General features: G+C 43.6%; 1 protein-coding gene across 1 annotated transcript in view; it reads right to left on the bottom strand.

The window, feature by feature from the left end:
• Window positions 1-26,941, bottom strand: part of Bmerb1 (bMERB domain containing 1) — a 127,334-nt gene that overhangs the window by 48,013 nt on the left and 52,380 nt on the right. Inside the window, exon 2 of the mRNA XM_036196346.1 lies at window positions 20,257-20,380. Coding sequence (XP_036052239.1) covers window positions 20,257-20,380 — 124 coding nt within the window. The remainder of the gene's footprint in view (window positions 1-20,256; window positions 20,381-26,941) is intronic.

The following is a 26,941-nucleotide window of genomic DNA, read 5'->3' on the forward strand; positions in this document are numbered from 1 at the left end:
AAAGTATGTTTAATGTCTCAAAGAAGACAGCAGATACTAATGTCCCCCTTGCTCTCAATGATCTTAGAAATTCACTGTTGAGACAAGGTGGGGTGTCACACAGCATAAATGTACCCAACACTGTTGTGGGATATTTGTACATTTTGTGAAGATACATTGCTGTAATTTGTTTAATAAAGAGCTGAATGGCCAATAGCTAGGCAGAAGTCAGGACTTCTGGACATAAAGGGAAAGATGATAATCAAGGCAAGCATGACACCAGGAGACACAGAAAAGTTAAAGGAGGTGCAAGATGGAAGAGAGGTAATGCCATGTGATAGAATGTAGATTAAAATAAATGGGTTAATTTAAGTTATAAGGGCTTGCTAGAAACAAGCCTAAGCTATAGGCCAAGGTTTCATAATGGTTAAGAGGTCTCCATGTCATTATTTGGGAGCTGGCTGGCAGGACAGAAAAAGACTTGTTATACAATACCATTGACCCAACACTCTTGTGAAAATCTATCCATTTATTTGGAGAAAGACATCCCCCCTGGGCCATGAATTTCATTATACATTCTTTTTTTTAAATGTTCATTGGGGTTTTACTTACATGTATGTCTGTGTGAGGGTGTCAGAAGCCCAGGAACTGGAGTTACAGACAGATGTGAGTGGCCATGTCAGTTCTGGGAATTGAACCCTGGTCCTCTGGAAGAGCTCTTAACCACTGAACCATATCTCTAGTCCTGAACTATACATTCTTAAATGTCTAAGAGATAAAATTCTATGTTGATTTTACCAAAATGTTAAAAGTTGGGGGAAACTGTGTATTTGTAAACTATACACAAAAGCAGTCATAAAGCATATAGTCAGTAGAGTCACAGAGCTACAACATGCTTGACATCCTGCCCCACCTCCTCATAGCTCCCCTGTTCACTTAGAGCTAAGCTGTATAGCAAGCTAGCAAATTGTTTATGTTAATATTTTATTTCATACATGTGCTACCCATATTGAATGCCTGTATTGTTATAGACTTTTGATTTTTAGATATTTCCATCTTTACACAAGTCTTTTACCTATCATGCTTTTTGTTTTTGTGAATTTGAATGTGTGTATATATGTGGAGGCCAGGAGGGTCATGGATGTCCTTCTTCAGATATTTTACAAAAAAAAAAAAAAAAAGGCTCTTGAATTGGCCTGGAGCTCACTGATTAAGCTAGGCTGGCTGGCTGATAAGTCTCCTCTTGTCTCAACCTCCAAGGGCTAGAACTACAGACATACACCACCAACACCAACACCACCATGTACCCCTTTTTTACATCATGAGGTCCTCCTGTTTCTGAACCAAGCATATTACTGTGTACTATGTGCATGCCTTATGCTGATGCATGTGTATGTCTACATATTATTTCACTATATAACCAAGCTATAATCAATTTGTGTTTTTCACTGCTAATAAGATTTGAGTTGCTTCTGGTTTTGTTTTGAGTTTTCTGCTGCAAAGGCTCCTACGAAGACTGTGGAGTCTTCTGTCTGCTGCTCATGTTTAAGAATTTCTGTAGGGCAATTCTCTCCCCATGTACTTTTCTTCCTTTATTTCTTGATGTGATATAGCAAGACCTGTTTCAAAGCAACAACAAAATCAAAGTATTGGGTTTGGGATGTAGCTCAGTGGTAGAGCACTTACCTAGCATGTTCAAGATCCTAGTTCAAAAACTGGAGAGATGGTTTAGTAGGTTTATGGATGGAAAGGAGGGTCTAACTAAGTAGACCTAGCTGGCTTCCAACTCACCATCCTCTTGCCTCTGCCTTCCAAGTGCTGGAATAACAGGTGTACACTAACCCACCCAGCTCCTAGACAATTTTTTGTGGTCCAGGGATTGACCCTTCAGCCTTGTGCAGGCCTTAGGCAAGCATACTACCCTGGATCACAGCCCCAGGCATGAAACAGGTTTATGGTAACATGGAGTTACTGGAGAAACATGGCCTCCTGACCCTTACTCTGACCATAAAGCTGGAACACCAAGGGCTTATTAAGTAAGGGGCATTTCTCTATTCATCCCACCCAAACCCACCCTATAACCCCCTGTTGTAGAATATTTGTTTACACTGTGTGAAGATGTGTCACTATGACTGGTTTAATAAAGAGCTGAATGGCCAATAGCTAGGCAGGAGAGAATAGGTGGGAACTTCTGGACAGAGATAGAAACTGGGGATGAATCTAGGCATGGGAGATACACCAGCAAGACACTGAAGAAGTCAGACATATGGTACAGAGGAAAGGTAAGTGAGCCACATGGCAGAACGTAGAGACAGGTTAATTTAAGTTTTAAGAGCTAGTTAGGGAAAAGCCTAAGCTAAAGCCAAGCTTTCATAATTGATAATAAGTCTCTGTGTCATTATTTGGAGCTGGTTCCCCAAAAATAGTCCAACTACAACCCCCAAAACATTCAGAAAAATCCCTAGGGGAGTAAGGCATGGGGGCAGCAGTGTGCTCCTGTGATCCCTGCACTCAGAAAGTTGGAGCAGGAAGATCTTGAGTTTGAGGCCAGCCTGGGCTACATAGCAAGACCCCATCTCAAAACAAACAAATAAACAAACAACAAAATGAAAAAGAAATCTAGCTATTTTGTGGCCTGCTTGTCTTCTCTCTCTTGCTTCTATGTCCCATTCCCATTCTCTCCAGACCTCCTTCCCTCAGTTCCCTTATTACTCCTCCAATTCTTGCATATTTTGTTCAAGAGAGATGCTTTTTAGATCTTCTGCAATTAAGAGTATCTTGTCCCACCTGTTTGTGGTAACAGTGACCCATTCTGAGAGATGCTATTTAAAATTAGAGTGCAACAGAGTGTTGCTGAGACATGTCAAGTTACATAAATTCACTGTGTTTTGTTTTGCTCTTAGCTTGAAGCTCTACCTAACAAGTTAAATGGAAGAGAAAAAAAATGCAGATTGTTAATTAAAAGAATAATAAAGTTCAGGTTCAGTGATAAAGTTGGACTTGTTGAGTTTTGAAATAGAGTCTCATGTAGCCCAGGTTGACCTTGGACTTATTACCTAGCCAGGGATGACCTTGAACTTTTGATCCTTGAGTGATAGGATTACTGGCCTGTGGTGTTGGGGGATGAACTCAGGGCTTTCTTTACAACTAGGCAAGCATGCTACCATCTTTACTACATCCCGAACCCCACAGATTTGTTTGTGAGAACCACATCCAGAGCCAGCCCATCATCAGAGCTCTTGGGGAAGCCCCTCAGCCCCAGCTTCTTCCAGGGGAGGAACTTTTTTTTTCTGGTTTTTCGAGGCAGGGTTTCTCTGTGTAGCTTTGCGCCTTTCCTGGAACTCACTTGGTAGCCCAGGCTGGCCTCGAACTCACAGGGATCTGCCTGCCTCTGCCTCTGCCTCCCGAGTGCTGGGATTAAAGGCATGTGCCACCAACACCCGGCCCAGGGGAGGAACTTTAAGAGGAGATTCTGAAGAAGAGGAAGCCCTCATGGTGCTCCACTCTCCCCCAGAGTACAGTGCCAGGGATTAAAGGAGAACCACCTGTAGATGAATTTCTAAACTGTCTTATTAAATAAAACAAAGAGACAGATATAGGGGTTAAAGCCTCAGAGATATCAGAGGAATAGGAACAGCCACAAGCTAACCTCACCTCACTGATACCTCAGCTTCCAAATGCAAGATACTTCCTATCTACCCACACCTAATGTCTTGCTGTTCTACCATCTGATTTGCTCTCTCTGTCCAGCTATATCACTTCCTTTTCCTGTCCAGCTCTGCCACTTCCTGTCTATCTATACAGACCTCCAGACCTCTATGGTTAGCTAGTGTTGGAATTTAAGGCATGTGCCACCACACCTATCTGTTTCTAGTATGGCCTTGAACTCATAGAGATCCAGACAGATCCCTGCCTGCCAAGTGATAGGATTAAAGGTGTGTGCTAACATTACATGACTCTTATGTTTCCTTATAATGGCTTGGTTTTTCCTCTGATCTCCAGGCAAGCATTATTTATTAAAGCACAAATAAAATATCACCACAGCTGCCCATTTTCATATGTGTCATGTCTGTTTTCCCCTTTCTACAGAACTGCCAGGGAGACATCATTGTCCCCATTGTACTGTGGAGACTCACAGAGGTTTCCTAGTGAGAACTTACTCAGGATCTGAGAAACTGAGCTTGCTCTACCCAGCAGGGCAGCATAAGGAGATGATTGGACCACAGCATGATTACCAGGTGTTTAGAAGGGTCTACACTTGGCTGTGCAGTGTGCTTTGATCTTACTAGGGGGAGGTCACCCCTTGGCATTCTTATAAAAAGCCCTTTTGACCCCCAGTGACAATTGGACTAAGAGGTAAGTCTTTGTCCTCATAGCCAAACACCCCAGCCTCTAGGCTTTGGGCCCAGGGGCTCAACCCTGAGCCCCCACACCACCACCCATTGCAGTCCCAGTTTCAGGCCAGTAGGCAGGTCTTCTGCAGACAGGTTGGACTACCACCAGCCCCCACCAGCCCCTGTAACCATCAAGCCCCATCTCACCCAAACCCTACCCTGCCTTGGAGAATGCAACTACTCCCTGAGATAGAGCCCCCCACCCAGTGCTGATTGGACTAAGAGCTGCTCCCTGAGTCACAAAGTTCATCAGCACCGATTGGACCAAGAGCCCTAATTAGACCAAGAGCTTCCATTGGACCAAGAGTTATGATTGGACCAAGAGAGGCTCCCTCAGACACAGACGCTGTTTGCAGTGAGTGGAGGAAGAGATGCATAGGTGCCAGTGCAAAAATACAGTCAACAACATAAAGATGAATATGGCTATATCAGAAGCTAGTAGTTCTACATCAGCAAGACCTGAATATCCCAACACAGAAGAAACAGAAGAAATCAACCTTAAAAAGACTTTAAGAAGATGATAGAGGCCTTTAAAGAGGAAATGAAAAATTCCCTTAAAGAAATCCAAGAAAATACAAACAAAATATTGAAAGAAATTAAGGAAAAGACAAACAAAAAATTGGAAGAAAGCCAAGAAAATGCAATTGAACAGGTGAAGAAAACAGTCCAAGATTTGAAAACTGAAATTGAGGCAATAAAGAAGACACAAACTAAGAGAATGCTGGAAATGGAAAATCTGAGTAAATGAACAGGAATTACAGATGCAAGCATAACCAACAGAATGCAAGAGATGGAAGAGAGAATCTTTGACGTTAAAGATGCAATAGAGGAAATAGATTCATCAGTCAAAGAAAATACTGAAACCAAAAAAGTCATAGCACAAAACATCCAGGAAATTTGGAACACCATGAAAAGACTAACCCTAAGAATAATAGAAATAGAAGAAGAAGAATACCAACTCAAAGGCACAGAAAATATATTCAACAAAATCATAGAAGAAAACTTTCCCAACCTAAAGAAGGAAATGCCTATGAAGATACAAGAAGCTTACAGAACACCAAATAGACTGGATAAAAAAAAAAAAAAAAAAAAAAAAGTCCCCTTGCCACATGATAAACAAACCACTAAACATACAGAATAAAGAAAAAATATTAAGAGCTGCAAAGGAAAAAGGCCAAGTAACATAGAAAGGCAGACCCATCAAAATAACACCTGACTTCTCAATGGAGACTCTGAAAGCCAGAAGGTCCTGGGCAAACATTATGCAGATATTAAAAGGTGATGGATGCCAACCCAGACTATTATATCCAACAAAACTCTCAATTGCCATAGACAGAGTAAGCAAAATATTCCATGATAAAACCAGATTTAAACAATACATATCCACAAATCCAGCCCTACAGAAAGCATTAGAAGGAAAAAAAATCCAACCTAAGGAAATTAGATACAGCCATGAAAACACAGGCAATAGATAATCCCACACCAACAAATACCAAAGAAGAGAAACACACAACATTACCACCAAAAAATAACAGGAATAAACAATCACTGGTCATTAATATCCCTTAATATCAAGGTCTCAATTCGCCTATAAAATGACACAGGCTAACAGATGAATACGAAAACAGGATCCCTTCTGCTGCATACAAGAAACACTCCTCAACTTCAAAGACAGACACTACCTCAGAGTAAAAGGCTGGGAAAAGACCTTCCAATCAAATGGTCTTAAGAAGCAAGCTTGTGTAGCTATCCTATTATCTAGTAAAAACAGACTTCAAACTAAAATCAATCAAAAGAAATGAGGAAGGACATTACGTATTTATCACTGGGAAAATCCACCAAGATGAAGTCTCAATTCTGAACATTTATGCTCCAAATGCAAGGGCACCCACATTTGTAAAAGAAACATTACCAAAGCTTAAATCACACATCAAATTCCCACACTAGTAGTGGGAGATTTCAACACCCCACTTTCACCACTGGATAGATCTGCCAGACAGAAATGTTACAGAGAAATAAGGGACCTAACAGAAGTTATGACTCAAATGGACTTAATAGATATTTACAGAACATTCCACCCTAACACAAAAGAATATACCTTCTTCTCAGTACTCCATGGGACCTTCTCTAAAATTGGGCACATGCTCAGTCACAAAGCAAATCTTAACAGATACAAAAACATTGGAATAACCTCCTGTATCTTATCAGACCACCATGACTTAAAGTTAGACTTCAACAACAACAAAAATTACAGAAAGCCTATAATCTCATGGAAACTGAATAATGCCCAAATGAATCACCAATGGGTCAAGGAAGAAATGAAAAAAGAAAATAAATATTTCCAAAAATTCAATGAAAATCAAAGTACAACATACCCAAACTTATAGGACACCATGAAAGCAGTGCTAAGAGGAAAATTCATAGCACTAAATGCACACATAAAGAAGTTGGAGAAATCTCATTTTAGTGACTTAACAGCACAACTGAAAGCTCTAGAACAAAAAGAAGCAAACTCACCCAGGAGAAATAGACAACAAGAAATAATCAAATTGAGGGCTGAAATCGATGAAATAGAAACAAAAAGAACAATATAAAGAATCAGTGAAACAAAGAGTTGATTCTTGGAAAAAAATAAAAAAGATAGACAAGCCCTTATCCAAATTAACCAAAAGGCAGAGAGAGAGCATCCAAGTTAACAAAATCAGCAATGAAAAGGGAGACTTAACAACAGAAAATGAGGAAATCCAGAGAATAATCAGATCATACTTCAAAAACCTATACTCCACAAAATTGGAAAATCAGAAAGAAATGGACAATTTTCTGGATAGGTACCACATACCAAAGTTAAATCAAAACCAGATAAACTATTTAAATAGACCAATAATCCTTAAGGAAATAAGAAACAGTCATTAAAAGTTTCCCAACCAGACAGGCAGTGGTGGTGCACGCCTTTAATTCCAGCACTCGGGAGGCAGAGCCAGGCAGATCTCTGTGAGTTCAAGGCCAGCCTGGGCTACCAAGTGAGTTCCAGGAAAGGCACAAAGCTACACAGAGAAACCCTGTCTCGAAAAACCAAAAAAAAAAAAAAAGTCTCCCAACCAAAAAAAAAAAAAAAAAAAGCCCAGGACCAGATGGTTTCAGTGCAGAATTCTACCAGGTTTTGAAAGAGGAGCTAATTCCAATACTCTTCAAATTGTTCCACACAATAGAAACGAAAGGAAGATTACCAAACTCTTTTTACAAGACTACAGTTACCGTGATACCCAAACCACACAAAGATGCAACAAAGAAAGAGAATTACAGCCCAATCTCCCTCATGAACATAGATGCAAAAATACTTAATAAAATACTGGCAAACCGAATCCAAGAACACATCAAAAGTATCATACACCATGATCAAGTAGGCTTCATCCCAGGAATGCAGGGATGGTTCAACATATGAAAATCCATCAATGTAATACATCATATAAACAAACTGAAAGAAAAAAAACCACATGATTATCACATTAGATGTTGAAAAAGCCTTTGATAAAATCCAGCACCCCTTCATGATAAAGGTTTTGGAAAGTTCAGGAATACAAGGAACATAGCTAAACATAATAAAGGCAATTACAGCAAGCCAACAGCCAACATCAAATTAAATGGAGAGAAACTTAAAGCGATTCCACTAAAATCAGCTGTATACTCACCCATATTTATTCAATATAGTACTTGAAGTTCTAGGTAGAGCAATAAGACAACAAAAGGAGATCAAAGGGATAGAAATTGGAAAGGAAGAAGTCAAACTTTCACTATTTGCAGATGATACATAAGTGACCTCAAAAATTCCACCAGGGAACTCCTACAGCTGATAAACTCCTTCTGTAATGTGGCAGGATAATAGATTATCAAAAAAAAATCAGTAGCCCTCCTATATACATGATAAAGGGGCTGTGAAAGAACTCAGAGAAACATCATCTTTTACAATAGTGACAAATAATATAAAATACCCTGGGGTAACTCTAACTAAGCAAGTGAAGGATCTATATGATAAGAACTTGAAGTCGCTGAAGAAAGAAATTGAAGAAGATATCAGAAAATAGAAAGGTCTTCTATGCTCATGGATAGGTAGGATTAATATAGTAAAAATGACAATCTTACCAAAAGCAATCTACAGATTCAATGCAATCCCCATTAAAATCCCAACATAATTCTTCACAGACTTGGAAAGAACAATACTCAACAAAAAACCCAAGATAGCTAAAAGAATCCTGTACAATAAATCAACCTCTGGAAGCATCACTATCCTTGACTTCAAGCTCTACTATAGAGCTATAGTAATAAAAACAGCTTGGTACTGGCATAAAAACCAACATGTAGACTAATGGAATCAAATTGAAGATCCTGACATTAATTTGCACATGATTTTTGACAAAGCCAAAACTGTACAATAAAAAAAAAAAAAAGAAAGAAAGAAAGCATCTTCAACAAATGATGCTGGCATAACTGGATGTCAATATGTAGAATATTACAAATAGATCCATATCTGTTACCATGCACAAAACTCAAGTCTAAGTAGATCAAAGACCTCAACATAAATCCAGTTACACTGAACTTGAAAATAAATAAAATGCTGATTGGCCAGTAGCCAGGCAGGAAGTATAGGCGGGACAAGCAGAGAAGAGAATTCTGGAAACAGGAAGACTGAGTCAGGAGATGATGCCAGCCACTGCCATGAGTACCAACATGTAAGATACTGGTAAGCCACAAACCATGTGGCAAGGTATAGATTTATAGAAATGGGTTAATTTAAGATGTAAGAACTAGATAGCTAGAAGCCTGAGCCACTAGGCCAAACAGTTTAAATAATATAAGAGTCTGTATGTTTATTTTATAAGTTGGTTGTGGGACTGCTGGGGCATGGAGGGAGCTGGACAGAAACCCTCCAGCTACAGGAAGTAGGAAGTAGTCTTTAACGCATTGGCACAGGAGACCACTTCCTAAATATAACAACAGCAGCACAGACACTAAGATCAACACTTAATAAATGGGACCTCTTGAAACTGAGAAGCTTTTGTAGGGCAAAGGACAATGGTCAATGAGACAAAATGACAGCCTACAGAATAGGAAAAAAATCTTTACCAACCCCACATCTGACAGAGGGCTGATCTCCAAAATATATAAAGAACTTAAGATACTAGACATCAAAATACCTAACAATCCAATTAGAAAATAGGCTACAGAGCTAAATAGAGAATTCTTAACAGGAGAATCTCAGATGGCTGAGAGACATTTGAGGAATTGTTCAATGTCCTTAGTCATCAGGGAAATGCAAATCAAAACGACTCTGAGATACCACCTTACACCTCTCAGAATGGCTAAGATCAAAACCACCGAGGACAGCTTATGTTGGAGAGGATGTGGAGCAAGAGGAACATTCCTCCACTGTTGGTGGGAACTTGTACAACCACTGTGGAAATCAGTATGGTGGTTTCTCAGAAAATTGGGAATCAATCTACCTCAAGACCCAGCTATACCACTCTTGGGCATATACCCAAGGAATGCTCAATCATACCACAAGGACACATGCTCAACTATGTTCATAGCAGCATTATTCATAATAGCCAGAATGTGGAAACAACCTAGATGCCCCTCAACTGAAGAATGGATTAAGAAAATGTGGTCCATATACACGATGGAGTACTACTCAGCAGAGAAAAACAATGACATCATGAAATTTGCAGGTAAATGGATGGAACTAGAAAATATCCTGAATGAGGTAACCCAGACTTAGAAGGACAAACACGGTGTGTACTCACTCATAAGTGGATACTAGATGTAAAGCAAAGGATAACCAGACTGCAACCCACACCTCCAGGGAGGCTAGCCAGCAGGGAGAACCCTAGAAAGGACACATGGATCACCCAGCAAAGAATAAATAGATGAGGTCTACATGAGCAAACTGGGGGTGAGAGGGGTAATGGAGGATGGGGGATGAGAAAATAAAGGAACAGGAGGTTCGAGCTGGAACAGGGACTGAGTGGGAAAGCAAGGAAAGAGACATCATGATAAATGAAGACATCATGGGAATAGGGAAAAACAGAGTGCTAGGGAAGTTCCCAGGAATCCACAAGGAGGACCCCACCTTAGACTACTGGCAGCAGTCAAGAGGGTGACTGAACTGGCCTACTTCAGTGGTCAGATGGATGAATACCCCAAATGTCAGCATAAAGCCTTCATCCAAAGACTGATGAAAGCAGATGCAGAGATTCATGGCTGGGTGCCAGGCTGAGCTCCAGGAGTCCAATCAATGAGAGAGAGGAGGGATTCTATGAGCAAGGGACATCGAGATCATGATGGGAAAATGTACAGAGATGGCCAGCCAAACTGGTGGAAATGCATGAACTGTAGACCAATAGCTGAGGAGCCCCCATGGTACTGGACTAGGCCCTCTGGATAGGTGAGACAGTCATTTAGCTTGAACTGTTTAGGGGGCTCCCAGGCAGTGGGATTGGGACCCATCCCTGGTGCTTGAGCCAGCTTTTTGGGGCCTATGGTGGGACACATTGCACAGCCTTGGCATAGGGCAGAGGGGTTTGGACCTCAGCTGAGTGTGCTAGGTTCTGCTGACTCCTCATGGGAGACCTTATCTTGGAGGAGGCAGGAATGGATGGGGTTGGGAGGGAAGGCTGGGAGGAGGGAGGTGAGGGGAATCTGTGGTTAGTATATAAAATGAATAGAAAATCTCTTAATAATAATAATGATAATAATAATAATAAAAAAAACAAAAACAAATAAAATAAGCCCTTTTGAATAAATGGAAGAGGCTATTGGGTATTGATCCAGGCCCCCCCAAAGCTATCCTGTGTCTTTCTTCTTGTCAGCTAGGTCTCTCTTTCTATCTAATATTTTCTTATCCCTTTCTCGTAAGAACACTTCAAAAGGTGAGAGCAGGCCTCCCACATTGTACTTATGGAGAAACTGAGGCTCCAACAGGACAAATATTTGTTCTAGGCCACATAGTTGGCAATAGAAACTAGACCTAAAATCATTGAGAAGCTCAAGGGTTGAGGCCATTGATCTGTCCTTAACCTCACTCCACAGAGAGCTCAGGTCATACCACCATCCTCTATTTATCAGAACCCATGCAAGCTTGGACAACTAACTCCATCTCTCTGTGCCCCAGTTTCTCATCTAGAAAATGAGTATGTGATATCATCCACCTCCAGAGCTGTCTTAGTCAAGGTTTCTATTGCTGTGAAGAGACACCATGACCATGGCAACGCTTAAATAAAACATTTAATTGGGGTGGCTTGCTTACAGTTTCAAAGGTTCAGTCCATTATTATCATGATAGGGAGCATGGAGGCATGCAGGCAGATGGGGTGCTGGAGCTGAGAGTGCTACTTCATCTTGACTAGAAGGCAGCAGGAATTCGACTGACTGTCACACTGAGTGAAGCTGAGGGAAAAGAGACCTCAAAGCCCACCCCTACAGTGACACACTTCCTCCAACAAGACCACACCTCCTAATAGTGCCACTCCCTTTTGGAACTATTTTCTTTCAAATTACCACAAGAACAATGATGAAGATCAATACATCAATACACAGAAAATCTTCCCCAAGAATGAATGGGGTCTGCTGCCGCTCTTGGGATCTCTGCCAGGTTTCTAGGATTGGGCAACCTTATATTTCTAAATGAAATGGTTCTGGGAAAATACTAGAATTCAGGACCTCACTCCTGAGATATGCCCTTCACGCCATCATTTTCCCTTGCCTGAGGCCATTAAAAGCTGCCACTGCCTGGAGCAAGCTGAAAGGAGGGCCACACATCCCTTTTATGAAAATCCAACCAGGAGGTGGAGAGTGGAGATAATCAGCCCAGCCCACTGGAAGGCCGAGGGTACTTAATTTTCTAGAGCCCAGATAAACCACAGGAATAGGGAGGGATATGAGACAGAGAGCTGAGCCAGGTAGCCAAGGGCTACAGGAGTTATTAGAAGCTAATGACGCAATCCCTGGCTGGGATGAAGGAAAAGAGAATGTGCCTGAGGTTGTAGCAGCAGACAGGATTGGCGAGACAAGAGTTCCCTGGAGAAGGACAGTCCCAAGCGTTAGCCCCCAGCTACCTGCTGGCTGTTGCAGGGAATGTGGTTCTCTGAGATCCAGGAGCTCCCTAACTTTTTTGAGGGGAAGTTCAACAAACCTCAGCAAAGAGATCTCAAAATGGCATTTTGTAGGTTTGAAGCCAGAGGGCAAGCTAAAAGGAAGACACAGAGAAGACACACTGGGATTCAGATGGGGAAACACACCAGTAGGGCTCCTTTATGATGAAGCTTTGTGTCTGACCATGGCCTCTGAGCTTGACTGTGGTGTGTAACTTGACTGCATGGGCCTGAGTGTCTTGATATATCCTGTTAGGAAGCACTAGTGTGTGCCACGGCCCAGGAGAACTAAAAAAGTACCAATATTGTGAGTGTATCGTTTCTTTTCCTGTGAGGACAAAATAGCTGGCAAAAAGCAGTAGAAGAGTGGAGGGGCTTACTTAGTCTCACTGTCTGTGGGAGGGGCTTACTTAGTCTCACTGTCTGTGGGTGGGGCTTACTTAGTCTCACTGTCTGTGGGTGGGGCTTACTTAGTCTCACTGTCTGTGGGTGGGGCTTACTTAGTCTCACTGTCTGTGGGTGGGGCTTACTTAGTCTCACTGTCTGTGGGTGGGGCTTACTTTAGTCTCACTGTCTGTGGGAGGGTCTTACTTAGTCTCACTGTTTGTGGGAGGGTCTTACTTAGTCTCACTGTCTGTGGGAGGGGCTTACTTAGTCTCACTGTCTGTGGGTGGGGCTTATGTAGTCTCACTGTCTGTGGGTGCAGCAGGAGCATGAAACAGCTGGTCACATCACACCCACCATCAGGCAGCAGAGAGATGAGTTGCCTGCTGCCCAGGTGGCTTTCTCCTGTCTACTTTTTCATCCAGTTGGTGTTCCCTGCCCAACGGATGAAGCTGCCCATATTGAACATGAGTCTCCCTCTTCAGTTAAAGCCCTGTAGAAACTCCCTTAGACACTCCTAGAGCTGTGTCCCCTAGGAGATTCTAAATCCAGTCAAGTTGACAATCAAAACCATTAAGAGGTCCCCAAGAACCCTTGCAGAAAGGGGGATCCACAGCAAGGTCATAGTGGCTGTTTTTACTAACTTGGGGCTTAGGATCTGCAAGTCCCAAACTGTCATTCTGTATCCTAGATCTAGAATATCCTCGACAGGCCCATGTGTTAAAGGCATAGTCCCAGGATGGTGCTTTTAGAAGGCAGTGGAGACTTTAAGAGGTAGAGCCTAGTGAGAGAAGGTTAGGCCATGGGGGATTCTTTTGCAGGAGAATTTTGGGACTCCATCTCTTCTTCCTTCCTTTCCAGGGTATTCTGCTTCCTCTAGGCTCACAGCAATGAGGCCAACTGATCACAGTTGAAACTTGAAACCCTGAGCCCAGAGAATCCTCTCTGTTTATGAATCTGTTACCCTAGGCATTTGTTATCATAACAGAAAGCTGCCTAGCATGGTTTCTGTCCAAAGCAAAGACACTGTCCAATATGACTTGTATCTGCTCTCAACTCAACACATAGAGGGAGAAGGAGAAAGTTTTTATTGTATATATGAGGGAGAGTTTAGCAGAAGTATCCAGAAGGGTCCAAACTGAACCAGGCCATGGGAGATAGGGGGGCAGAGAAGAGAGAAGGCAAGAGAGGGGACCAGGAGCCAAGAGCAGAGGATCCAGGGGCACATGGCCAAAATGGCTGAGTTATATAGAAAAGGAGAAGCTGGAGGAAAGGAAGCAAAGCCCAGTCCATGGGCTGGAGAGGTTTTAGGGTAGGAGGTCTAGGTGAGAAGTGCTGGAAGGAGCCAGGACTCTCTAACATGCACTTGTGATACTGGGAGAACCTGGTAGCAGCATCTGCTTATGCTAATAGACATCTCAATTAGTAATTTGTCCTGAATTTCTTTGGGGCACAGCAGAGAGCAGGCACATGGTGCCAGGAGGTGGGTGGGAAATGTTGATAAGAAGGATGTGATGAATGGATGAAGAGCATTGGCCATAGCTTGGAGACTTGGGTCAGTGCTGGTTGGTGAGGCTACACTGAGTAAGTGTGAGGCAATGGCTCCTTCATTGTATGGCTGGAAGTGCTGTCTCTGAGAATCCAGAAGAGGCTGGGGAGTGCTCAGCTAAAGGAGAACTAGAAAATGTTGATAGGTGTCTGTCAGAAGCCTAGCACACCCAGAAGTCATCAGGTGGCTCTAGGTGAGGTCTGGAAATGTCAGAGTGCTGTGGATGGGGAAGAAGCTGTCCCCCAGACTCCTTGTGAGAGCCCCTGGGTGCTGGCACTGGAGGATAAGGCAGGGAGGGCTCTGTAGTGCAATGCATGGGCTAGGGATTGAGTGAGGGTTTCTTGGGGACCTAACGAAGATGGTGAAGCAAGACAAAACCCAATGTGGGCATGTGGGCACCCCAGCAGGAGCTTGCTCTGTTCTGGAAGGGCTGGACAATTACAGGACAGGGGATCCTTGCATTGGGAGTAGCTTCAGGTTAAGGCTCTGCCTCTAAGACAGACATCATGGGTTCAAATTTGTGCTTCTGTTGTTCACTAGCTACTGACCTGGAGTCAACCATGTCTCTCTTGCCTCGGTTTCTATATCCATGTAGGGGAAAAGTTGAAACAACATTTTGTTGGTTTCTGTGAATGAATTATGCCGTGTGTTGGGCACACAGTGTGAAATTTCAGAGCCCCCAGGAAACAGTAGCTCTTAGCTGCCTTGCCTTGGGCCCAAGTAGTAGAAGAAGCTCCTGAGTTCCAACAGGGCTCAGAGAATGGGTACCTCTCTATCTCATACTACTCAACATTCTGGCAGAAGAAAGATGAGGAGAGGCTGTGCATCCCAGAGGACAGAGCAGTAACAAACCAAGGAAGAAACAGAGGGAGTGATGGCAGCTGCCACCACACCTGGTCTGACAAGGATCTGCACATGGCCACCTGGACTGTGGAATACAGGTTAATTCACAGGTCCCACAGCAGAGTGGGCTTAAAGATTGCCTCAGAGAGGGTGTAACAGAACTGGTCTCCTTGTGGCCATGACTGCCACTGGTTCTGCCAAAGGCTGCTAGGTTCAGGTCAGGCAGAGCTTCTGCCATGAGCCTGAAAATGCTTAACACTGTCTCCTTCTTACTCTAGACCATGGGTCTTATGCACATGAATGAGAGAGACAGAGAGAAAGAGAGAGAGAGAGAGAGAGAGAGAGAGAGAGAGAGAGAGAGAGAGAAATAACAAGGCTCTGAGGGATAAGGATGGGTAAGGTTGGGAAAGGTAATTTATTGCACATTTGAGAACTATTAATTGGCCTAAGTACTCAGCACTGCTCAGAATGCTAGAGATGTTACATTGCATTAAGAGAGATGGTTAAGGTCCCCGCCCTGTCCCCCTCCACTCCCCACAGGCAACTATTCAGCTTATTCAGTTGTAGTTTCTGCTGCACTCTTTCCCTCCCCTCTCCTCTCCTCCCCTCTCTTTTCTTCTCTCCCCTCCTCTCCCTCCCATCTTCCTCCTTTCCTTCTCTCCTTCCCTCCCTTCCTTCCTTTCTCACAGACTGGTAGCCATTGCCCGTGCAACAGCAGTCACATTCTCCAGCCATCTCAAGTCACTCCAGGCTGAAGGGGTCCTCAGTCCTCTAAAGCAGCCTGTGTTCTTTGTCCTACTTTTATTTTTGGTTGTGAGCCTAGCCTTTAATGGCTGAGCCATCTCTCCAGCCTGTCCTACTTTTAATGCTTGCGTGGGGTGGGGTGGGGGAGGGGAGGGTGGAGGGTTGTTTCTGAATCCTTATGTTTTAGTTTGCTTATTTCCAGACAAAGGGAACATTGGGTTGGTTTTTTTTTGTTTTGTTTTTTATTATTATTATTTTTTAATCTATAAACTGGGAATGTTCTGAAGCCTTCCTTCCTCCAAAGGATCCCATCAGCAGAGTTATACCCATGAAGCATCAATCCATCTGTTTAAGCCACACTCTGGCACATGCAGAATAGAGTGAATGGCTGCAGTTACTATTGCTCTCCATTTTACAGAGTAGGAGACAATACCAGAGTGTTATACTGAGAGCATAGGTTTGAAGCAGGGGAACTGGGCATGGATTCTAACTCCCTCTTTACCAGATGGGAGGCCTGGGGCAGCTCCTTTAACCCCTGAGACTTGGTCTCTTCCTCTGCTAAACTGGATAATCACACACCCTGCTGAACAGGTGGGGCTGAAAGAAAATCACCAAAGGAAGATGCCGAGACCTGTTCGGAGGGTGATGCTCCCCAATTCCACTTCTGGTAGAGGATGGAACTGAGCTGACAGACAGCTAAGATGTTCGTCCAGCCCAGCTACCTTTGTTTTGTTGTTTTCTATTTTAGAAGGACACAGATCCAGTTGCACTTACTGTCTTTTTAGAGTTCCCATGCATTCCATGTCCAGTAGCCTGGGCAGAATGCTTGCTTAGGAATCTGACCAGGACTAGCCTGCTGTATACATGGGCTAAGGGACTTTGCCATGCACAAGCACAGCTCTTGCTTGATGGATCTAAGTTCACTTGGGCATAAGCATCTTCAAGTTTAGGAGCCTCTGTGTGTTCCCCTTGGTTATAGAGACCCCTCACAGAGCCAGGAAAGATGGCTGCACTTCCTCCTTGCAGACCCTGGTGTTTGGAAGTGCTGTTTCAGTTCTCCTAGGTTCCAAGGTGTAAGAAGGAGTCCCTGTCATCTAATTCTTTGATGTGCTTCAGTTCTAAATGCTCACCGTATGCCTGTTAGAATCCAGTTCTTAAAAACATATTCTCGTGCCGACCTGTGGTGGTGCACGCCTTTAATCCCAGCACTGGGAGGCAGAGGTAGGTGGATCTCTGTGAGTTCGAGGCTAGCCTGGTTTACAAAGTGAGTTCCAGGAAAGGTGCACAGCTACACAGAGAAACCTTGTCTCGGGGGGGGGGGGGGGGGGACAACCACAGGGGGAAAACATATATTCTCTTTGGGTGACCCCTGCTCATCCTCAGGAATCCCGAGTTCTGGAGACCCAGATCACCAGGCAGCCCTAGAAAACGGTGCTATTTCTTGTATAATACTAGAGGGACCACCTCTATTATACATCCCAGGGGCTCAGAAGAGAAAACTATGAACAGCAAGGACTATTTTCAGAAAATAGAATCTCAGCGCACCAAGCTCTTAGTCCAGACATTTATTCTCCCAAATCTTCTCCATTCTCCTGTGCCCTGGGAGTCCCAGTATATATACACTTACAAGCAGTAATCCCTTGGTAGTGCAAAGCCAGGATTCCAGGGTCAAACGGAGGGGTGATAAGAATCACAAAGAGGAGCAGTAATTATCATTTATGTTAATTATCATTTGCAACCCAAAAGGGAAGTGACTAATGGGGAAATGAATTAACTAAAGGCTAAATTCGGGTAATATCTAAGAAGAGAGATCTTATGTGCTCAACTATATATAAAATCTTAAACGTGATTGGTAGAAAATGTTAAGAATCTATAAGGTGCTAGGTCAATGGGAGAAAATAAAACTGCGTTTTTTTTTTCCTGTGGCTCCTATCTGTCCAAGCTATCTGCCGTTTTTCTGCGGGGTGGGGGAAGGTGTGTTCAGTTGCTAGGCAACCCGTGTACAGCTAGATGTCTCTGGTGATAGTTAAAGGGAGATCTGGACCTAGAGGTAAGATTTGGGAAAGGAGGAAGTTAAGCTTAATTGGCACATCTGCCAGGCTTTCTCAAATGACGATTAAGTCTGTTCTTAGAGAGTACAGTGGTATCTCTGATAAGGTATTTTCTTCCCTCTGGGGATGGACCTGGTCGGATGCTGCCAATGATGATAATTACAGGGAGGCTTGAACTGGGCTTCTGGACTGTTATTTCTGTTAGCTCTTCAATGTGACTAAGGGAGGTATCTGATTCCAGTGCTGAAAGGGGAGAAACAGATGGGCTGGAGGGAAGGAAGCCTTTCCAGAGGCTGTTCTCCAAATTCCTGGAATGTGTATGTCCAGAGAGTGATCAGTCCACACTGTTAGCAATTCTTAGGGAAAAATCAATTGGGAAAACTATGAAGGCACACATGATTTTCATAAAAGAAGACAGTTGATATATAACAAACCAAATAACACCAAATGCTCCTTGGAATTTGGTTTCCTCTGAAAGAATTCCTTGCCATAACCAGCTGAGTTCTTAGAACTTATTCCTGCAGCCCACAGCAGCTATTTTCTCCCCTTCTGCACTTGAGGGCGCCAAAGCCCAGGGAGTCGCCTCCCTGGATGGTCCAATTTGCCTCTTCAGCTCACACAACAGCTGATCCCTAATGAGTGACAGGGAAAGAGTCATAGCTTTGGAAGCAGGCTAGCCTGAACTCAACCCAGAGGTGTTGACATGGTAGTAACAGCTGAACATGGTGGAGCACTTAGGCACTCATTCAGCATTTGAGAAGCCAGCCTGGGATAGATAGGGAGACACTGTCACACACAAACAAAATAAGAAATAGTAGATGATAATATCTGCTTCTCTAGGTTACAGTGAGAATCTAAAATTCTTTTTTTGCATATAAAATTAATATTTGTGCAAAGCATATATTGTATACATGTTTTACATAATTTAAAAATTACCTCTAAATGTCATACCACATCTCCTTAAAACAAGCCAGAGGCTGTACATTCACAGACTATTCACCTTGATAGTGCCACTTCCCTGGAATGCTGTTGCTGGTTCCCCCAGCAACCAGCTTTCTATTTCTCCTGGCTCAAATAAGAACCAGCCTTTCCCCACACACATACACACACACACACACTAGCATGTATACATTGTTAACATTCTAATGTTCACTTGTGAGTTGGTAGGCCAGCCCAGCAAAGCTCCAAGGACATGGGAAGTTAAAAGCATTTCTCAATACACCTATCATATGACAGGCCAGAGAGCAGAGCTTTTGAGCAAGTAACCAGTTTCTGGAATTTCCCACTTAAAATAGCAAAGTTAAAACATAAAAATGCATTTCTTTCTATTTCCTTCCTTCCTTCCTTCCATCCATCCTTCCTTCCTTCCTTCCTTCCTTCCTTCCTTCCTTCCTTCCTTCTTCCTTTGTCCCTCCAAACAAAGTTTCTCTGTGTAGCCCTGACTATGTTCTGGAACTTGCTCTGTAGATCAGGCTGGCTTCAAACTCAGAGATCTGCCTGCCTCTGCCTCCTGAGTGCTGGGATTAAAGATGTATGCCACCGCTGCCCAGCCCTAAAGACAAATTTCTTAAGGCTTCCAGGAACTCTGGTATTTCCAGAGAGAGAAGACTGTAGATGCCACCTGTATACTGACATCTTCTATGGTGATCCCAATTCTCTCTCCCCTCAACAATGAAACCAAGATTTTTTTTATATATATAATTTGTTGGTATTCTATTTTCTTTCCTTAAATTTTTTTAAATTAAGAAAATGGAGTTTAAGCCATGCATGGTGGCAACACCTTTGATTCCAGCACCTGGGAGTTAGAGGCAGAAGGATCTCTAAGTTTGATGTTAGCTTGGTCTACAGAGCAAGTTCCAGGAGAGCCAGGACTACACAGAGAAACCATCCTAAAATAACCAAAATCAAGAAAGGAAAAGAAAGAAAGAAAGAAAGAAAGAAAGAAAGAAAGAAAGGAAGGAAGGAAGGAAGGAAGGAAGGAAGGAAGGAAGGAAGGAAGGAGGAGGGAGGGAGGGAGGGAACTGAGTTTAGTTCCTTGAATATGTGGCATCCATGAGAGGTTTTCTTGGTACCTTAAGGGCTCGATGTTAGTACATGATACTCAGCCACCTATGTTTTCCAGGCTGCCACTATTCTCCACACCTCCACCTTGCTTCCCCACTCACTCACATGAACCTGAGTTCTGACTCTCGACGGACCAGGACTTCACGGAGACGCTGGATTTTCGCCATTTCCAACTCAATCTCTTCTGGCATCATGCTGGTCTCAGCCATGGAGATGATGTCCAGCTGGCCTGTGTGAACAGGAAACTGGTTTCAGGACTCTAATTGACATGAGGGCTTTCAAAAATTCCCACCAGGCATATCATTCCAGCTACTAGGGAGGCAGAGGCAGGAGGGTTGAGAGTTTGAGTTCCATCTGGGACACAGTGAGAGCCTATCTCTCACAAAAATCAGAATTCTTACAGGGAAACTATGCTATTACTCTGGGGAGCAACCATGCCCTCACAGCCATAACACACCACAGGGGCAGAAATATGAACTGGGCTGAGAGTGTGTGTACGAGAAGGAACCTTCCAAATCCAGGAAACCCATGGTGCTATGGTTTTAATATGACTTGTGTTGAGGCTTGGACCCAAGCATAATGGAGTGGAGAGAAAGCAGGGCCTGTGATTTATGATTAGAGATAATCAAGGTATGCTCCTTCTCTCACAGGCATAGATTAGTTACCGAGGAGGCAGCTTGTAATAAAACATGTTCCATTTTCCTAGCTCACTCACCTCTCCTGCATGCACCTGCTGCCCTGATGCAGCATGAGGCATCACCCACACATGAACTTTCTGTCCTTCACCAGAATCAAACTCCTTTCTTTACAAATCACCCATTCCTGGGTATTCTGTCCTAATTACAGAAAATGAACTAAGATATGTGTGGAGCCTGGTGGGATGTCTGCAGAGGCTCAGTAGGCTCATGGGAACTTTCCCAAGGCATTGTCTGTCTCTGCCTGCTCCCAGCCCCTTAGCTTGCTCTTTGACCATGGCCATTTTGCATCCCCAAGCCTCAAAGACTAAGGATGATTCTAGATGAAAGAAAACTCTGTTTTAATTATTTTAAGGGGCTAATAAGTAATGTAAGTAGTAATAATACAAAGTAACAGAGCTTTGTTGTGGGAAATTCACAGAATGCTGGTAGGAAAAAAAATACACAGGAAAAAAAATCTAGGGCCAGTGAGGGGTAACGGCTCTTGCTGGCAAGACTGATGACCTGGACTGAAGCTTCAGAGCACACAAGATGGAAGGAGAGAACCAACCCCTCCCCCACAAGGTGTCCTGTGACCTCCATACATACACTGTGGCACACATGTGCCCTAGCCCCACAATAGATAGATAGATAGATAGATAGATAGATAGATAGATAAATGTCCATATGACACTGCCCAGAGAGAGCCACTAATTACCTTTATTAGACATCCCTCCAGGCTTTTATTTTTCTTTTTCATTCTCTTTTTAAAAAACTTTCAGTGCTAAGAATTAAATATAGGACTTTTTGTAGATGAACACTGGGCCACTGAGCTATACTCTAGTCCTCTTCCAGTCCACTATGGTCAGTTATACACATTACCATATATAAGAACTGTGTGTAAGAGACTATACTAGGGATGGAAAGATGGCTCAGCAGTTAAAAGCACTGCCTGCTCTTCCAGAGGACCTGGGTTTGATTCCCAGCACCCACAGTTCTCTATAACTCCAGCCCTAGGGAATCTGATGCCCTCTTTTAGCTTCCACAGGCACAGGCTGATACATGGTGCACAAACACACACAGGTGAAACACCCGCACACAGAAATTAATATAACATATGACCGTGAACTCCCATCCTTCTGTATCCACCTTCTACATGCTGGGGTGACAGGCCTGTGCCTCCATATTCATCATTCCCTATGATAGTCCATGAGATGTCATGTTAGGGTGACAGAGGCTGAGAATCTCTAATTCAAAACCAAACATCTGGAATCCAAAGTCCAAACTTTCTGAGCAACACCATGACACTAAAGGGGACAATTCCACACCTGACCTCTGTATAAAATTACCTACATGTGGCCAGAGGTGTCAAATTCCCCTGTAGCTGGAGTCACAGGTTGTGAATCATCTGATGTGAATGCTGGGAACTGAACTCTGGTCCTCTGAGCCAACCTTCCAGCCTCAAACATACTTAAAAGGACTAATAAAGAGCATATATAAACCATTAAACGCATACACATGCATCCACTGCTCTGTGGATTTGGTGAATCTCAATAGCTCATCCTTTCTCTTTTCACTCAGCACATGTCACATGTATTTCCTGTCCTTAGCTGCTCCTCTGCAGTGGTGTGAAAGCCTGAGTCCCTTTTATTTGTGACTATATTATAAGTTGTTTCCCAGTTTCAAAAAAAACTCAGGTGCCCGCCCCCCACATCCCTATATACGGCTTTGTAGTGACCATCCCCAAAGCCAACACTCAATGAAGGGGTTCTTCTGGCTACAATTCCAGAGGGAATAGGGGTTGATAAAAGATATATTCTAAGGCCTTTATGGTGATACAGGCAGCCTGTTTGAAGATATATGTGCTGATTTCTTCCACACTACTGCCTGATGCTAGGGAAGAGTGATAATGTGTATAAGGATCTGTAGGAAAATTTCCAGCATTATGGGCTGGACAAAGGTCTAATCAGGGCCATCTGGTTGTGCTTCAGTCCCCCACCCACCACCCCACAATCATATTCTGGGTCCCATTGCTCCAGGGATCACACCAAAATGCTCCTGGACGGGAGCAATAAGGCTCTACTGAAGAGAGGAGAAAGGATGGGCTGGGGGGCATGGCTCTATTGATAAAGTGCCTGCCATGCACCCATGTGGGAGTGTCAAGTGCTGAGAGCCAGCTGTGCCCTGCCTGCTCTAACTTACTCCACGTGGGCCATGCCTTGCCCCAGGATACTCCATTTGACAGACAGCTTCTGCCTCCATTTTGAGGGGGGATGACTGCCTCTGGGTGGACCTAGAACCAACAGCATCTGCCAGGACCATCTACCCAGCACAGAGTGAAAAATGACTTATCCCTGTAACTTCATAGGGATGACTTGAGAATGTAGGAGCACATGGGTATATTAAAACCCTATCAGGAAATAGGGCTCAAGAACTTAGGAGACACATTAGACCAAGGAAAGGGGGGAAGCTCTCTTGCATGGATCACATAGAGTAACACACACTTAACACTGCAGTGGTATGGTGCCACAGCAACCTCTCATCTGATACTTGGCATGTGGGTCAAGGGCAAGAACTCTTCAACTGTGCCTAAAGCTTGGGTTCAGCTTCCTCCACCTCCGCTGTTGATGCAGATTCATCAATTGCCTGCCAGCTCACCTTTTTGCCCATCTGGGCCTGGACCTGTTTCCTGCTCCAAATCTGGTTTGGCCTTTTATGTCACAGCTGAATTCCACAGCTTTACTCTCTAACATGACCAACTCCGGCAGCAGCCCCCTCCAGTTCATTGTCTTACTGAGATAGATTCTTTCTCAGCCCATTTCTGAACCCCCTTAAACTCTGCTGCAGCTTCTTTAACTTGTACTCATTCTGTAGCCCATATGCATACAGATATATAAATATATTTACTGTGCTCTGTGTGATCTGAAAATTAATATTCATAATTAATATTGGAATAGAAGAACCTGCATTTACCTCAGCCAGACTACCAAGTCAGGTGGATTATATGATAAATTGCTGTTGTTGAGCTCTATAAACTGTGAATTTATTGTTATTTGACAAATTCTGACATTGTGGAAAGGCACAAACATGTTCTGGCATAATGACTTATGACACCAGACATCTGTAACACCAGCAATGGAGAAGAGAGGCATGTGAAAACAGGCAGATCCCTGGAGCTTGCTGGCCAACCAGCCTAACTGAATCAATAAGCTCCAGGTTCAGTGAGAGACCCTGTCTCGAAAGACTAAAGTGGAGAGCAATAGAGGAAAGCACCTAACGTCAACCTCTGGCTTCCACATGTGTGCACACACTTACACATGCAACACACACACATACACAATAATTACAACATTTATATTGGCTGAACATCACTGTATGCAACTTTGCTGATTCTAGGTACCCAGCTTTGAAGGGTGACATGGGATGGTGGATAAATGGGACTCTCTGGAATCTAATGGCATGCGCTGGAGCTCCAGACCCCACTCACTGTAGGACTTTGGGCAGTCAATCACTCTGGCTCAGCAGCTCTGTGACCAGAAAGTCAGGGAGTCCCCCACACTGGCAGTCCTGAGGAATGAATTTGCCCAGATATGCTGTGCTCCATATGTGGTCACAATGATCCTTTGAAGGACCACTGCTCTTGCTTAACCTGCTACCTTTTGCCCTCACCCCATGCTAGCAGTGTCAAAAAGCCACTCTCAGAAACCATCAGAAGCCAGGCTGGAAGCAGCAGGTGTCTCACAAAGCAGCCAAGAGGTGTGAGGGACCATGGGAAGGGAAATGGAGTCTTCCAAGAGCCAGCAAGGGACTCAAGTTAGTAAATGTGCTCTAAAATCATCAGCTACACAATGTCAAATGTCCTTTCCCTGCTAAATAATTTTTTTCTTCTGCAAAACAGGGATGTTGTGCTGCAGATTCTGTTTTATCTCACCTAATCACTAACAATGACTCTGGGATTAGAAAAGACAAGTGATGGGCTGAGGATGTGGCTCAGTTAGTAGAGTGCTTATTTAGCATACACAAAGCCCTGAGTTCCAGCCCCAGCACAGCATACATTGTGTGTGCCTCTTATCCCAGAACTGAGCAGGTGGAAACAGGAGAGTCAGAAGTTCAAACACATCTGTAGCTACACAGTGAAGTAAAAGTGGCTTTTCCAGGTGTATTCCAGCACCAATACATTGGAGAGATGAAATACAAACAGACCCAGCTTACTGGAGCCCTTTCTCCCCCATTCTCCCCCAAACCACGAGTCACATCTTACCCACACTAGGCCATTTCCTGATGCAGGTTACATATATCTGTACTTGTGAGCATGTCCTTTGAACCAGAGCACAATAGAACCCTCCTTGTGTTTTGTGGCACTATTCAGTTAGTCAACCTGCTTTTGAGGATACAAATGCTGAAAATTGCAACACACCAGGGCAGTTCTTAAACTTTAAACCAAGAACATTACAGCGACCCCCACCAGAAACTTGAGTTCTGGCAAGATTGCTCAGTGGGTAAAGGTGCTTGCCACCAAGACTGATGATATGAATTCAAGAGAGTACTGACTCCTGCAAGTTGTCCTCTGACATGGAGATGTATGTGCTGCGGTATGTGTACACCGCCCCCTCACAATAAATAAATAAATATAATTGTTTTAAAAACCAGGTTTATTCCACATATTAGCTACTTTCTTGTTGTGGTGATGAAATATCTAACAAAAACAACTTAAGGGGAAAGGTTTGGGCTCGAGGTTTAAGAAGGGATACAGTTCATCATGAGAAAAGCATGGAGATGGGGGATAAAGACACTGGTCCTACTGTTTTGCAGTCAGAAAGCAGAAATCGGTGAATGTTGATGCTTAGCTATACAGTTTGGGATCGCAACTCATGAATTGTGCTGCCAGAATTCAGGGTGGCTTGTCCCTCCTCAGTTAAACCTCTCTAGAAACTCACTCACAGACACACCCACAAGTCATGTCCTTTACATGAGGAAGACTTCAAATCAGCAAGGCAGATACAGGAAGTAGATAAGTGAGAGTCTCACATGATAGTTTCTACACTCCCTTCTGATATGTCAGGAGACATCCACCAGCTGTCAACAGCTGGACACTTGAGGAGAGCAAATTATGAGAGGAGCAGGAATTGTCCGGCCTGGCTAGGAAGATGGCTGTTTCCCAGCTGAGTTTACTTGCTGGCCATGAGCACAAAGCATTAAGGCACAGAAATCCCGAGGGCTCCAACTGCCATTGCTGTCACAGAACTTCCAGGAGTTGAGTCATTGCTGGGGAAAGAAGCAGCTAAATACATCTTTTTTATCCCCAAATGCCACCCCAGGGACACACGTGCCTCACAAGCAGCAGCAAACAAGAGCTGAGTGCCAGGCATGGCTGGGATGGGCCAACAGGTTCAGCCATTGATCTTGAGAGTGTATCTGCACAAGGAACCCATGCCCAGCAGTGGGGTGACAGTGGATGAGAACTAGCAATCTAGACACTGCTGTTTGTGCAGGCTGGCCTCAAACTCTTAGTCCTCCAGCCTCAGCCTCAGCCTCCCTGGGAGAGAGGTAACAGACATCTATCACTCCCAGTTTGAAGTATCCATGAACACCGGCTCAGAGAATAAAATAGCTAATGACAAAAGAAATATCCCTTAGCGTATGCTGCGGGCACAGGTGGCCAGGACCTTGCTGCCGCTTCACATTGCATACCTGGTGTGCAGGATGAAGGTTCCCGCTCTCCTCAGCACTCCTCTTCATACCATCTCTTTCTAGTTTCATCTAAAAGAATTGTAGAGGTCGTAAGTGACTTGTCAAGGTCAACCAATGAGTGGCAGGGCTGGGACTCCAATTCAGACTTAATTAGAAAGCCCTTGTGCTAAATCAAAGAACTACCAAAACTACAGACCCTGCATAGAATTCACACGTTCCTACCAGGACATGTCACCTCAACACAGGCCCTCAAAACAGGCCTAAACCAACAGGGCCCGCTGGTTAAGGTGAAACCTCCACACACTTACCTAGGTTTATTATTATTATTTTTATTTTATTTTTAAAATTGACTCTGTGGGGTTTTAGTTGTTGTTGTTGTTGTTGTTGTTGTTTTGGAAGTGTTTATAGTTATTATTGGTTTTGGT

This window comes from Onychomys torridus, chromosome 8, assembly GCF_903995425.1.
Source record: "Onychomys torridus chromosome 8, mOncTor1.1, whole genome shotgun sequence".
In the NCBI taxonomy this organism is placed as follows: Eukaryota; Metazoa; Chordata; class Mammalia; order Rodentia; family Cricetidae; genus Onychomys; species Onychomys torridus.